Raw genomic sequence first — 15,285 nt, 5'->3', positions numbered from 1 at the left:
AAGTCATGAAATAAGTTGCCAGAGTCTGTTGTGGGTGCCATGACTGTAAATGAGGTCAAGGCAAAGTATGATAGATACTGTGTGGAAGCTGAATAGTTGTTCTTGACATGATGCTTAGGGCCTCCCTCGATGAGTCTAAGGACTCCTTGGAGTTGCCCGTAATAATAATATTAATAAAAAAGTCTCCTGACTCATTACTGACTAGTTTGGGCCCGTATACTATCTGGTGGCTGGCCTGCGTTACCACCATTTTAACTGCTGTGCCCTCAAAACTGAAGACGGGCTGGGTCTCTAGGTACGTTGGGCATGGCTTTGACGAGAATCGCTCACACTGCATGGATAAGAGGGGAAAGATGGTTTAGGCTAAACAAATGCTATGTTTAGCCAAAACCCCTGCTCTGGAGGCTAAACATAGCATTTGATTTGCCACTTCACCCCCCCCCCCCCCCAATAAACAGGGTGGTGGTGGTGGTGTTTCATTGGGCAATGAAGGTCATCTACCACCTTGTGGGCTAGTTCGCATTTCCTCCAACTGCTGAAGCAGAGATGTAGAAAATGGTTAAAAAAAAGAACCCACAAGTTTTTCAAAGCTTATACTACTGCTTAGAAAAACTTGTTAAAACAATAGAGAAAATGCATTGACAGGGAGAGCAGGTGTTATATTATGTTGTGATGTATGAAAATATAGTAGACACCAACCTATAACTGACTGAAATTTTTTACCTTGAGTGTAATATACGTTAAAGATACCAAGAAATTTTATACTTGGTTTTAATCCTTTTCCCAAGTAAGCAAAACAAAGTTTTGCACATGAAATATATTCATGTCTGAGCTACTTGTATATAAAGGCTAATGATTTCATATCACTTGCCTTAGTATGTATCCCATAATGCAAAGCACATCCCCTTTCAGATGTGTATAATGCAATGCATAATGGGAAGGGCCACTACCTAGACCGATTTCAACCTTTATTGAGGTCTCTTCAGTGGGAGCCACACCCGGGAGAGATACCAAGGTTTAACATTAACATTTCTGGCTAGATGGGTGAAGCAAAATTGCTTTTCATATTCCCCTTTGTCTTGTAATGGAAGAACTTTGAATGGAGTGTTTGTGAGCTATATGCTCGCCCATTGAGGGCAGTGAAGTTAGTTGCGTTCAGCTGAACTTAAAATAGATTTTGGTCTTTTAAATTTGTAGATTTCTTCTTCATTATATTCCGAGGCTTCCTTGATTAACGGGTTTGGATGGTTACTTGTCTTGGTAAAGAACTTCTCAGCTAGATTTATGGGAAAGGAAGAGATATAAGGGATATTAACTTCTCTATGGATCTGGGTGTTTCTTATGAACCAGGGGGGCATCCAGAATCATCCTCAGGCACTTATTCTGTAATCTCTGAAGTTTTAGAATGTTAGAATTTGCGGTGTGGCTCCAAGCTGGGGATGCGTAAGTGATAACCGATCTAATTACCATCTTGTAAATTATTAATTTTGTTTGCATGTCCAGTTTACTTTGTCTGCTGATCATAGGGTAGAGCTGTGCTAAGACGTTGGATGTCTTTGAGGAAATGTAACTAATATGTTTGCTGAATAGGAGTTTACTATCAAGAATCACTCCAAGATATTTAACTTCAGTCTGCCATGGAATCTTTACTCCCAATAAATAAATATCCTCCATGGTATGGATTTTCTTTCTAGTAAACAGTATGGCTGAGCTTTTCTGGGGGTTAACTTGGATCCTCCAGTCTGCCATCCACTTTTCTAAAGTGTGTATGCTATTTTGTAGTCTTTTAGTTGCCAGTTTTGGGCTCAGTGAACTTGACATCAATGCAGTATCATCAGCATATAATGCAGTGAATGTTGTTCTTGGGTTCAGAGGGATGTCTGCTACATAGATTGAAAACAGTAGAGGTGCCAGAAGAGATCCTTGAGGTATGCCTGCCGAGATCCTGCGTCTGGTCGAAACCGTTTCGCCTACCCTGACCTGCATGTATCTGTCTTTCAGATAAGGATGTATTACCTTTATTAGTCTGACTGGGAAATTAAATTTTATCAGTTTGTAGAGAAGACCTTGATGCCATACTTTATCAAACGCCTTCTCTGCGTCGATGAAGATGGCAGCTGTATTGAGTTTCCAGTTGAAACCTTTAGTAATGATTTCTACCAGCCGGTGCACTTGTTGGGCTGTACTATGGACCCTACGGAAGCCGAACTGTTCGTTAGGCAAAATTCCTAACTTATCTGTTTCTGCTTGGAATCTTGAGAGGATCACTTTTTCTCTGTTACCTTTCCGAGGCTGGATAATAGGCTTATGGGTCTGTAGCTTTCAGGAAGGTGAGCATTTTTTCCTGGCTTCTTCAGTGGTATGATTGTGGCTGTTTTCCATGTAGAAGGGAAATGCTGGAATCTAAAGATAGCATTTGTAATGTTGACGAGATGGACTATGGCCTTTCTTGGAAGTAGTTTTACTATTCTGTTAGTTATGCCATCCGGTCCTGGATCTTTTCTGTTGTTTAGATGGGAGATGATATTTATCATTTCTGTTGGATTTGTAGGAGTGATATGTTCTGAGTTGACAATGTTCTGTCTTAAGGTTGACCTAACATGACGATGAATCTTGTACATAAGGTTGATATTTAAATTAGTATACGATGGGTTGCACTGAGATTCTAGGTTATCTACTAGTGCTTAGGCTTTCTCTTCATCTTTGTGAACTGTCCCTTTCTTGGTTTGGATAGGGGGTATGAGTTGCTTTTTGGTGCGGATTGTTCTTAAGAATTTCCATACAGAATGATCTTCAGTATTGATGTTAGCCAATTTGGTTTCCCATTGATGGTTTCTGTGTTTTTGAAGAGCTTCTCGGACCTGCCCGTTTAGATTGTTCAATACTCTTTTATCTTGTGGGGCTCTGGTATTGTGGTATCTCTTCCTGGCTCTATTTTTTGCTCTGATTAGGTCCATGATTTCTTCAGGGATACGGTTTGTTGGGTTGAAGACAGTTGATTGTCTGACTGATTCAATTGCTTTCTGAATTTGTATGGTTAAGTTATTTATTGCTGTGTCAATCTCTTCCTTTTTACTGATATTGGGTACCGGACCAATATGATCGGGAAGAACCTTGGCTAACTCGTCCCATAGTATGAATGTGTGCAGAGGAGAGAATTGATCTGATGAACCTAGATTGAGCACTATGGGACTGTGGTCAGAAGATAATTCGTTGACTGATTCCAATTTGAATTGGTATCTTAAATTTTTAAAAATGACAATGTCCAGCACATCCGAGCCACCCGAAGGGCTGAAATGGGTGGGCTCAGTAGGGCCAGCGACTACAACAGAGTTGAGCATTGCATAGTTGAAAAGTGTGTGGCCTTTGGTGTTAGTAGATGAGCTGTACCAAGATGTGTGTTTTGAGTTGAAGTCTCCTGCTATTATTATGGAGTCATTTGGACCAACTATGGAGTCTAGATCTGTTGTCAGCAGAGGAATGCTTGGAGGGTTATATGCAGCATAGATCTTGAGACTCCCAGCATTGAAGGTATGTACCTCCACCTCCAGTCACCTCCAGGTTTACTGTTTTGGGCTTGTCTATTGTGTTATGATTCAAATAACTCTTTATATATATGGCTGTGCCTCCACCTCTTGTGCCAATTCTGTCGTTTCTGTACATAGTGTATCCACGGATTTTTGGGTTATTAGCTGATCTTAGGTGTGTTTCACCAATCAAGATGATATCAGCACTGAGACGAGTTGAAAGTTCTTGCAGTTCCAAAATCTTGTTCATCAATCCATTTGCATTCCATGCTATTATCTTAAGAGCTTTTGGTTTGAATTTATTATTCATGACAGATGGCTGTTATAATGTTTTGAGTGCTTTGCAGGAATCTCTTTCTGGAAGATGTTGAGGGGCATGTCTTGCTGAATTCTTGCAGCATAGTGGCAAGTGAGGCTGTTAAAACGGATGTTATGTTGGAGCTTTCTAGCTCGAGAGATGTAGGAGGCTTAGTTCTTGCAGCCTTAGCATATGTTTTGGTCATGGTTGTTCCTTCTTGTGAGGAAGAAGGCAAGGTGTTTCGGACTGGAAGACAATTTGTTTGGTTGCTTAAAACGTCTTTACGTGGCGGAAGAAGATTGACTTTTGTTGGTCCTCGGTTTTTTAGATTGGAAAGGCATCCCTTGTAGTTGGCGGGATGAGGTCCTCTGCAGTTTGCTCAGCATGCTGGAGTTGTGCGAGGTTTGGTGCAAGAGATGGTCTGGTGTCCCTCGCCGCACTTCAAGCACCTGTAGGCTGCCTTACATAATTTTTGGGCATGTCCAAATCTTTGGCATCTATGACACTGACCTGCAGATGCTCTTTTCCTTAGAGGCTCAGTTGTAATTTTGAGACCGCATACTACAGTCAGTTCATAGATCTGCTTTTGTGTGTTGTTTATTTCCACCAGCACCAAAGGCATTGGCCTTTTATCTGCTCTGAGCATTCTGCTCACTTTAACTGGGGACAGGCCCTGTCTGGAGAGATCAGTGGACACATCTTCAGGAGTGATACCTTCAGCTATCCCACGTAGAACAACTTTCAGGTTCTTTTCACTATGTAAAGTGAAGGTGTGGTATGGGACGCTAGCTTTGTCCAGAAATCTGGTCATCTGTCTGTAATCCGAGACTGTAGAGGGTTGTATTTTAACTCCCTCATCTGTGTTTTTAGCCCACGAGAATGAGATGTTTTGCTCTCTTAGGGCTGATGAGATAGGGATCCATTTTTCTTTATCCCTTAATATGACTGGTGGTATCTTTTCTTTAGGACCATTGTGTGCTTCTATCCCTGATGTTTTGGGTTCTTCCACATTGGTGGAGATTTTCCTCTTCTTTTTCACCAATTGGAACTCTGTATCAGTTTCCAAGGTATGATGTCTGCTGTCTCGTGATGTAGCATCTTCCATACTCGGGGAGTGTGCTAAATCTGATTGCGTCTGAGTTATGGGCTCTTCACTCATATCAACCATATTATCCTCTGTGACTGCTGTGGGGGGAAATGTGTCAAAGAGCTTGACTTTTCCTGGCCAATTATCACTCAGCAGCTTTCCCAGTCTGAGGAATTCAAAGTAAACTTCCTCGAATTTGGCCTCATTTAGAAGTTTTGCCATGATGATATTTGGAAATAAGTCATAGGTAAAGATAATCCTGTGGACTTTTGAGGGTCCACTAGCAAATCCCGTAGACACACTAAGGTGTCTACCAGCAAGATGTGGCGATATAAAATACAACAATGGCGATACTAGCGGCAGTAGGCCTAGCGTATCACCCTTGTAAATTCAATAGACTTACCTGGATAAACCAGTATAGAAAATAAAGTGCCTGTTTATGGCAGCAAGTAATTAACTGATATTATTAATGAATAAGCATAAATCTCTAAAAACATATCAGTCAAATTCACAATTCACCATCAAAAATACACAACACGAAACACTAACACGCAAGCCGCCATCTTACTTCAGTACTCCCTGATACCAAGGTTGAAGTAATGCAGAAGTCATATACATCTCATATATATAAGTAGACAAAAGGTGCTTGACCGTCTTAATAAAAATCTCTGGTTGAGAGAAAGATGTAGAAAGTTTTTTTATCTTGGGTGTAATATACGTTAAAGATACTAAGAAATTTTATATTTGGTTTTAATCCTTTTCCCAAGTAAGCAAAACAAAGTTTTGCACATGAAATATATTCACATCTGAGCTACTTGTATATAGAGGCTAATGATTTATATCACTTGTCTTAGTATGTATCCCAAGTAGCTCAGATGTGAATATATTTCACGTGCAAAAACTTTGGGATTTCCTTTCACCTGTTCAGCTCTTTTGCCTGTTATGTGACTACATGAGTGATCTTTTGTTGCCACTGAAAGCTTGTTAATAAATAAATCACATGCAGATAACAAGAGCTGTTGGCACTTGTTTTTGTAGTCTCCATCTTTTGATGTGATATGTTAACTAATTGAAGGAAGAAGGTATTCAAAGGAATTTGAGTGCAGATGAAACTCTAATAGAATGAGTTTCTGTTACAGTATTCTTTGATGCAAGACAGTTTCAGACATGTTCAAACCATGTACAGTAGTCTGCCATTTATCTAAACCTTCAAAACAATGAGCCCTCAATTAACTGACTTCTAGAGCATTATGTAATTCTACTTCAATTATCTGACTCTTCAGCTATTAGAACAGCAAGTTTGATAACCGATGTTATCAAACTTGCTGTTCTAATAGCTGAATTATCAAACTGGGATGAACAGTAGATAACTGTATCTGTTAATCTACAAAATTCACTAAAATTAATCTACAAAATTAACAAAATCTAAAAAATTCACTAAAGTGACAGTAATTAAATTTTTTTTGCAGACCAACCTCCAGGGATGCAGGGATATAAGGTTCATCAGCGAAAGGTCCTGGAACCACTTTCCTATCACCTCACCTGTATTCATTGTTATTCTTTTGCTTGCTGCACAGAAAAAAAAAAAACTCTAGGACTTCTCCTGGCTTGTTCTGCTCACTTCTTTTCATAGCTTGATGTCACCTTTTCACCCTGTCTGTCACTCTCCTAGCCTGCTCTTTATACTGCTTGTGGTCTGATCATCACCATTTTTCCTTCTCAGGATTGAATCGATGACATTTTCTTTTTTGTGCAGCTTATGCTTTAAAGTTGCTATACAATTTATTCTTCTAACTCTGGGAACACAGGTCAATAAAGTTCCCCTCAAATACTCTTTTACTACTGATTCTTCTATCATGCAGATTTTCACAGAGCACTGCTTCAAGTTACCTTCTCAGCCAGTTGTAATCATATTCTATATAGTTTTACATGACTTCTTAATCAAAACTCTGCTCTCACACAATTTGTTACCTCCCAAATAGCATTTATATATTAGTTTTCTATATTATTTCATATTAGTTAATATTTCTCTATTAGTAATGTTTACCTGGGATTATCAAGAAAAACTGATTAGTTTTGGCTCTCTTATGAAGAAAATCATTATAGGTCTATTTATTTGCAGATAAAAGCAGAGAGATGCCTTATGGTATGCCTTATTCTACACCAACAGAAGATGCATTATCACAGGTAAGATTGACTTATGTAAACCACAGTAACACATTTTTAAATCTCATTAACTTTTTGCAAGAGCGTGTTTACAAATACAGTAAATATATATTGTAGAACAGCGCTTCCCAAACTGTGGGCCGCAGCCCCCTTGGGTTTTGTTGAGGGGGGCCGTGAAATAATGAAAACAAATTTATAATGTTTTAAGACTAAGTAGATTTTTTTTATTTTAAAAGAAACGTATTTAACTTTTATTATTTATTATTTCTTTTTTGTTATTTTTTATATTTTAATGGAAAAATTCACACATTGGTGTTGGTTCACAAACTTTGCTTCCTGTGTATTTCGGCGCTTAATGAATATTAGTAAATATTGCTTATTCATATATGTTTCATTTCAAAGCAGTGGTTAATTGTATTTACTTCGAATGCTCTCCAGGGAAGCTCCAAATCTTCCTGTCCCTTTCATCACGTGTTCTTAATCGGGGACTGTTGATATTGACTTTATATACATATCAAAACTCGTTTTATATTATCACTGTCATCTGAGCTAGTTTTCTGTTACCAATAAAAGTTTCGCATATACTTCACACATGAAAAAAAGCTTAAACAAGTTCATGTGGGGAGATAGTAACTCGCTTGCAGTGGTAAACAACACGCCCTCCCTAACAGCCACTATACTACAGAGGCAATAAAAACAAGTACTTTTATTATGCCAGTGAATAAGGTATGAGGAGTCTGTGTAATATATTTCTCAACAAATAGTGCAATTAGAGACAACTGGAATAAAAACACACTAATTAATGAATCACATGTCCCCTCATACAGAAACTATGCTGTATAGACTGAAACAAAACCATATGTTGCATGGGCAAACACAGTATCTAACTAAAATCTATTGTTATTAATTACATGTGTGTGTGTGTGTGAGTTCGATTTCCCAAGGCAGCAATAAAATTCAACCGAACGTGTTAAAATTTGTAAAAGTGTTAAAACTAAGTAATATATATATATAATGAATGTTATGGCTGTTTCACATATGGAATTCAGTTGAAGAGAGTTAGCATTTCAGCTCAATTGTCAGCTATGCTTTTATCTTTTGGTTACACGATCTTTTGTTAATACCGCACCAATCATATGCACGTTTTAATAAAATGTGCCTTTGCTGTCTGTTTCGCGTTAGGCTTAATTACCGTAAAGGGAGAAAAGTCACAAAAGAGAAAAATATTCCTGGTCCGGGGATTCCCTTATTCAGGTAATATTCACTAATTTCATGTTATCAGTCTGTGGTGTGCCAGTATCGGTAAGTGGTGATATTATTTGATCTATTCTACGTTAAAAAATTTAACCCTGAGATGAATAAGTGGCTGATAAAAAAAAAAAAAAAAAAAAAAAAAAAAAAAAAAAAATTCCCACGAACAATCAGAAGAAGCAGAAACAGACTCAAAAAAAAAAGGACAGTATTTCATATTTTACCAGAACAGCCCGCATTGTCTTCAGAACCAAACAGTAAGAGGCAAAAAATGTAATATATGCATTTGATTTTTGCAATATTCGCTGTGTATGTTTTGTATTGAATATAAATACAATAAATATTATAATAATATATCTCTCTATTACGATTTTTTTTCGAGGGGGGGGCCGTAAAATATTTAAATTTTTTTTGCAAAGGGGGCCCCGACACCCAGAAGTTTGGGAAGCACTGTTGTAGAAGAATAAGGAGTGTGCGTCTGTGTGGTTTCAGCATACTAATTAGCGATATGAACAGTGACATTGGAGCATGTCTACAAGAGGTGTGGAATGCATCTGATGTGATGATACAGTTGATATTGTTCCCTGGAGATGTATGTTGAGTCAGGGAAAATGTAGGGTTATCAGAATAGAGACTGAGAACTATAATGGATATAAGGCTAATGAACCAGTCAATATAGAATATTTGGTGGGGTGTTGTTATAGGTCAAGAAAAATAGAGGGCAGTCAATATGAAATGCTCGTTTCCTCCTCTTCTAAGGCATATTTGATTAGCTAGGAAAAAGCAGGATATTTCGATATTTCATATTATGGAAGATCTCCATGATGGTAGGGAAGATTGGAAAGAGAATCAGAATTTAATACAGGATCAAAAATTTCGGATTTTTGATCCTGTATTAAATTTTTTTTTTTTTTTTGATTTACTTTATCATCCTTTAATGATAAAACTTTTGATTTTTATCATTAAAGGATGATAAAGTAAATGAGATGTCATGTCTTTCTCCAGTTGGAGATTCCATATAGTACTGATGTTCATTAATTTTTTATTTTTTCACAGAATGGCCTGTCTGCCCAAAGTATATCAAATTACATTCACAAGGGATTTGGTAACACACCAGCTAAAGAAAGAGGGGACAGTTTGTCTTTGGTGGAGCAGATAAGGGATGCTAATTTTTTTTACATATATTGGTCTGTAAATGGTTGAAAGGTTGTATTTTTTTTAAAGATTTTTATTAGTTTTACAGATGTACCTTGGATATATGGAATAGAGATAGCTTTGGTGTAGTCTCTGTTCTGGAGAGGGAGAGAGAGTGTGTGAATTTGAGGGTTTTAATATTTTTTGGACATGATAGGAATTGTGACCATTGGCTAAGGTTTTGTGAAGGTGGTCTAGTTTAGTGAAGAAGGCACTGTTATCTGAACTAATTAATTTAATCCTGTTATATAAATTTTTAATAATTCCATACTGTTGAGAGGGGGGGGGTGACTGTAAATGTATCTACTGCCAAGCAAGGATCCATCAGGCGCATGTAATTAAAATGTCTAGGAAGGGACAAACACTATCATTTTCTTTTTTAATGTGAACTGGATCCTGGGATGTTGATTGTTCGGATATGTTAAAAATATGTTGAAAGCATCCAGGCCATGTGGCCAAATAGAGAACACATCATCAACAAATCATAGCCAAACAGTGAGTCTATATGGGTTTGAGTTTAGAGCTTCCTCTTCAAATGTTTCCATGAAGAAATTATCTGCGGGGGGGGGGGGGGGGAGTACAGATCCCATGGCCATCCCCGCTATTTGTTTGTAGAATTTTCCTTGTTGAACGAAATAGCCAGAGTTCATAGTGAACTTAAACAAGGCTTAACTATTGGGCGGAAATTCAGTTTGAATAAGGTCTATAAGTATCTTTAAATGTGACATTGGTGAATAGAGAGGAGACATTGAAACTGACCATAATGTCAGTATGTTGCAGCATGAGGTTTTCTGTAGTGGCTTTAAAATGGATTGAGGTTTTTGTATGTGTGAGGGAGTGCCGGTATATTGGGAAAGCACTTTTGCTAAGTATTTGGCTAATTTGCATGTGAATCTAGAATTGGTGCATTTGGTTTATGAATTTTAGGTAGTCCATAAATACTTGGGGGGGGGTGGAGTGTCCTAGAATTATATGGATTTAGTTTATTACTAACTTGAACAGACCAGGAGGTTGCATTTTTTAAGGAGCCTGTGAATTGATCTGATCTGTGTATTGGTAGGGACATAGTCTCAGGCAGGGGGGGGGGGCAACTTTTTATGTTCCATGTGTCAGTCGTTTCATGTATGAGTTCAGATGCACCATACAACTCTTGTACTCTTAAAAACTCCCTGTAAAAATATGTTAATATAGACATATTTAATATAGTGATATTGATTTAATATAAAAACAAGATAAACATTACTCACCTTATGATACTTCTGAGTCTGCTTTGATTTCACCAAGCTTTAATGTTTGGAGTTAAATCATTAACTTTAAAGATGTTATGATGTGTTTTATAGTGTCTATTAAGATCATGTCTTTTATTATGTGACAAAGAGTTTTCATAAAATGCACAATGATTTTCCTGACAGATTTGTTATAAATTAGAACTCATTTTCCCACTGTTCATTGAATTTACACTTACTATCACTTTCTGTTTTTCTTTTGCTCATTTTATTTTTCACTGTAATTGTTAACTGAATATTAAACTGAATGGTAACTGAATGTTAAAACAAGGCTTAATTTCCAGAAAAAAAAGTAAAAAAAATTGCAAATGTTCACAAAGACGAACAAATCACAACTCTGCAGAGCATGTATCAATTGTAAACTGACTGACAAAAACCTGTAAAGCATTGCTGTTGCTAACACTTGGCACCTCAGGATCAAACAAGTTAATGTGCAAAAGATGTGCATGAAACAATAAAATCACTAAAAAAATTACTAGGTTTTACCTTTTTTTTCTACAAATCGGTTTTTGGTTAATACTTTTTGCATATATAGGCTTGCTTTTTTATTATCATTGGCATCCAATGCTTCGCTTCTAATCATCCAATGCACCACTTTTGGCACATATGCCATAAGTTGACCATGCCTGGTCTAAGGGAAGGCAGGTTGAGAAATCTTTAAGCAGAGAAGCAAGTTTTAATGTGTATTCATACTAGTTTAGCACTGTAGCATTTTCCTTATCAGATTTAGTAATTACTATTTTATTATTCTTCTTGATATCCAATATTCTGTATAGGAGAGATTAATATTTGGAGGTTTTGCTTTTGCTTGGCACCAGTATGATAATCTTATCAGCATGGGCAGGAAGGCTAAGAATTCCGCGTTCAATCTGAATCATAATTTTTTCTGTAGGAATTTTCATAGGTGCAAGTGCATAGTTGTGATCAAGAGATGGTGAGGTGTTAATTAAATTTATTTTCGTTAATATAAGGGTGAGGAGAGGTGAGGATAATATAAGAATAAGGGTGAGAAGTTTTTGGCATTGATAAGCTCAGCTTTGCCAAAAATTATAGGCATCACTGAGACCTGGTTGACTGAAAATGATATGGTTACAGGAATAGAATGTAAAGGGTATTGTATTTGTGATTTTTAATCGGTGAATAGTCCGCTTTTTTCCCCGTTTTTCAACGTTTTTGAGTGCTAAATTGTTTCTCTGAATACGAGTGTACTTCAGTGGTTGTTTTTTGGAAGTTAGTTGCTGTCGCGATATAATATATTTTGGTACCGTCGGAATCGAACGCATAATGGTAGAAGACAAAACGAAGCTAAGTTACTGTATTTAGTTATATTTCATTTTATTTAATTATATTTAGTACTTAAATGTTCTGATGTTTGTACTTTTTTTCCTCTTCTTTATTAATTGAATAATTATTAAAGATTAGGGTATAATTTGACAAAACACGTCACAGATAAGAATGGCACCTGTGCGAAGGAAAATGGCGGCCAGTAATGAAGGTTCGCCATCGTTATCAAAGAACGGTAGCATAAAAGAAACGAGTCAGTGTACTAGCTGTGAAATGTACGCTTTGCGGAGTGTGGTTAGAAGATAATAAAGGATAGAATGTGTGTAGAAAATGCAGGGAGAATGCGGAATTGAAGTGTATTTCGGATCGTGAGTGTGATATTTTTGTCAACCTTCAGAATGAAGGAAACAGGGATATGACAAGAAACGGCAAGGTTGTACATGAAAATTGTGAGAGTGTGAATGTAGAAAGTGTGAATGATAGTATAAATGGTTTCTCAGAGAACAAAAAAGATGAGATAGATGCATTGAGTGAGATCGCGTTGTTGAATAGTGCGATAGAAAGAGCAAAACAGCAGCTAGAGTGCATGAACAAAAGTAGACTGAATGAACCAACCAATAATAAAAGATATGACAGGAAAAATAGACGTATGAATGTGAACATGAACAAAATGAAGGATAGAGTGCTGTATGGAGACTCGTTAGTACGAGGTGTGTTAGTAGAGGATTTGACAAAATCATACCAACCTGGTGCGACCATAAAGGACGTAACTGCGTCTATTAGAGAGCAAAAGGAAAGGGTGAAAGAAATGATTGTTGTGGCAGGTACGAATGATTTGAAAGGAGATAAAATGGAAATGATAGAAGACCTGAATGAATTGTTTGAGGTAGCAAAAGAAAAGAGTGAGAGAGTTAGAATGATTAGTCTTTTGCCACGGTATGACAGTGAAATGTTTAAAAGGAGGGCTATAATTGCGAATGACTTTATGCGTGGGTTATGTATGACGAGTGGTGTGGAATTTGTGGATGTGTGGAGTGAGTTTGATGGGCGAAAGGATCTATATAAGATGGATGGCTTGCATTTGAATGGTTACGGTGTAAGAAGACTTGAGAAAGTGTTGCTGAATGTAGTGGATGTGCAAATTCAGGGAAACTAGATTTGTTAGGGGGGGGGGGGAGTAGAGATACAGTCCTTATGGAGGCAGTTGAATGTAAGAATGAATATAATATGCCAGAGCAAATAAGGACAACAAATCTGAGTGGGATAGTTAATATAAGGCATCAAGGTAGGGTTGGGGCTAATGGGGGTCTTAAATTCATGTACACTAATACTAGGAGTATTAGGAACAAGAAGGAAGAGTTTTTGGCCGTGGTTGGCACTTCCAGACCACAGGTTATAGGTATTAGTGAAACATGGCTGACTGTAGATGATATAACTAGTGGGATTGAATGTGATGGGTATAGTGTGTTCAGGAATGACAGAGAGAATAAAATGGGGGGAGGAGTATTGTTGATGATAGCTGATGAGCTCCAGCCAAGGAGAATAGAAGTTGAATTGCAGGATAGAGAAAAGAGCACATTTGAGGCCATTTGGTGTGAGATTGTGGCTAGCAGAACAAAATATAAAATTGGGTGCTGCTATAGACCAGGTGATGGAAAAGATGGTGGTGACAGTATGCACAAGCAAATAGAAGAAATGGGTGGAAGGAGGGTGATTATTATGGGAGATTTCAACTATGGTCGCATTGATTGGAGTGAGGAGAGGACACATGGGAGGAAGGAACTGGATTTTATGCGGTTATTAAGGGATAACTATCTGCGACAGCATGTAATGGAAAATACTAGGGGTCAGAGAGTACTTGACCTAGTAATTACATCTGAGGATTTGGCTGTAACAAATATGACCACATTGCCACCAATCGGTGAGAGTGATCATAGGGTCTTAACTTGGGAGGTGGCTAAAGGTGTAGAATTTTCAATTAAGACAGGGTACATGTGGAATTATCGGGCTGGAAAGTATGACAAGCTTAGGAGTTTGATTGGTTCAGTGCCATGGCATGTACAACTGCAAGGACTAGAAGTTGATAGTGCATGGGAGGTAGTTAAGAAGTGCTTGCAAGAAGCAATGGCTGACTGTATACCTAGAGTCCGAATAATAAATCAAGTAGGGGTTAAATGGATGAATAACACCATTAAGCTTGAGTTGCAAAAAAAGAAACAACTATGGAGGGAATTTAAGGAGAAGGGTGACCGGCAGGCACATGAACAGTATAAAGCACAGGCCAGAAGGGTGACGAGTGTGGTAAGAAAAGCAAAAAAGGATTACGAAAGAACATTGGCCATGCAGGCTAAAGAGAATCCTAAACAGTTTTTTAGATATGTAGCAAGTAAAAGGAAAAATGTACATGGCAGATTGATTTTAAAGAATGCCGATGGTAGGGAGGTAACTGAATCAGTTGAGTTACTGAGTGAGCACTTTGCAAAAGTATATCCAGGTGGTGACATTGCAGAAACGAATAAACCAGTAGATTATACGGGAATTGTGGTTAATGAAGTGGAGGTGAGTAGTCTATTGCATAACCTCAATGTCAATACATCTGTGGGATTGGATGGTATACCAGCTCGTGTTGTACGAGAAGCAGCTAAAGAATTGTCAGTACCCTTGACCATTTTGTTTAATTTGAGTCTCGGGTCTGGGTTAGTCCCGAGCGGGTGGAAGGAGGGGAAAATAGTTCCACTGCATAAAGGTTGGTTCCAAGACTGCTGTAGTAAATTACCGACCGATTAGCATATCAGGAATCATTGTCATGGTTTTAGAGAAAATAGTCAAGAGGAAAATACAAGATTGGATAGAAGAAAATGGGATACTGTATCGGGGACAGCATGGTTTTGTGAAGGGTAGGTCATGCCTCAGTAACTTGCTCACGTATTATAACACAGTGACGGCTGAACTGGATAAGGGTAATGGGTTTACGGTGATTCTACTGGACCTTGCCAAGGCCTTTGACAGGATTCCACATGGAATTCTAATCAGTAAATTGCAGCATATGGGAATGGACATGGGGTTGGTGAGATGGGTAGGAGGGTGGTTGACGGAGAGATATCAGAGAGTGGTTTACTCGGGAGTAGAGTCCACAAGACGGCCTGTGACTAGTGGTGTGCCACAAGGATCTGTTCTTGGACCACTGCTGTT

At 37.9% G+C, this 15,285-nt stretch overlaps 1 protein-coding gene across 2 annotated transcripts in view; it reads left to right on the top strand.

Moving 5' to 3' along the window:
* LOC150096281 (transcription factor 12-like) overlaps positions 1–15,285 on the top strand; it is a 620,086-nt gene that overhangs the window by 31,598 nt on the left and 573,203 nt on the right. For both annotated transcript variants that reach the window (XR_016549910.1, XM_090408842.1), the window contains exon 2: positions 7,035–7,099. Coding sequence is in view for 1 of the 2 variants with exons in the window: in XM_090408842.1 (XP_090264968.1) it covers positions 7,035–7,099 (65 nt within the window). In the remaining variant the exon portion in view is untranslated. The remainder of the gene's footprint in view (positions 1–7,034; positions 7,100–15,285) is intronic.

This window comes from Typopeltis vanoorti, chromosome 19 (assembly GCF_054136105.1).
Source record: "Typopeltis vanoorti isolate ZY-2024b chromosome 19, IOZ_Tvanoo_1.0, whole genome shotgun sequence".
Lineage (NCBI taxonomy): Eukaryota > Metazoa > Arthropoda > Arachnida > Uropygi > Thelyphonidae > Typopeltis > Typopeltis vanoorti.
This window is presented reverse-complemented; position numbering and strand designations above follow the sequence as displayed.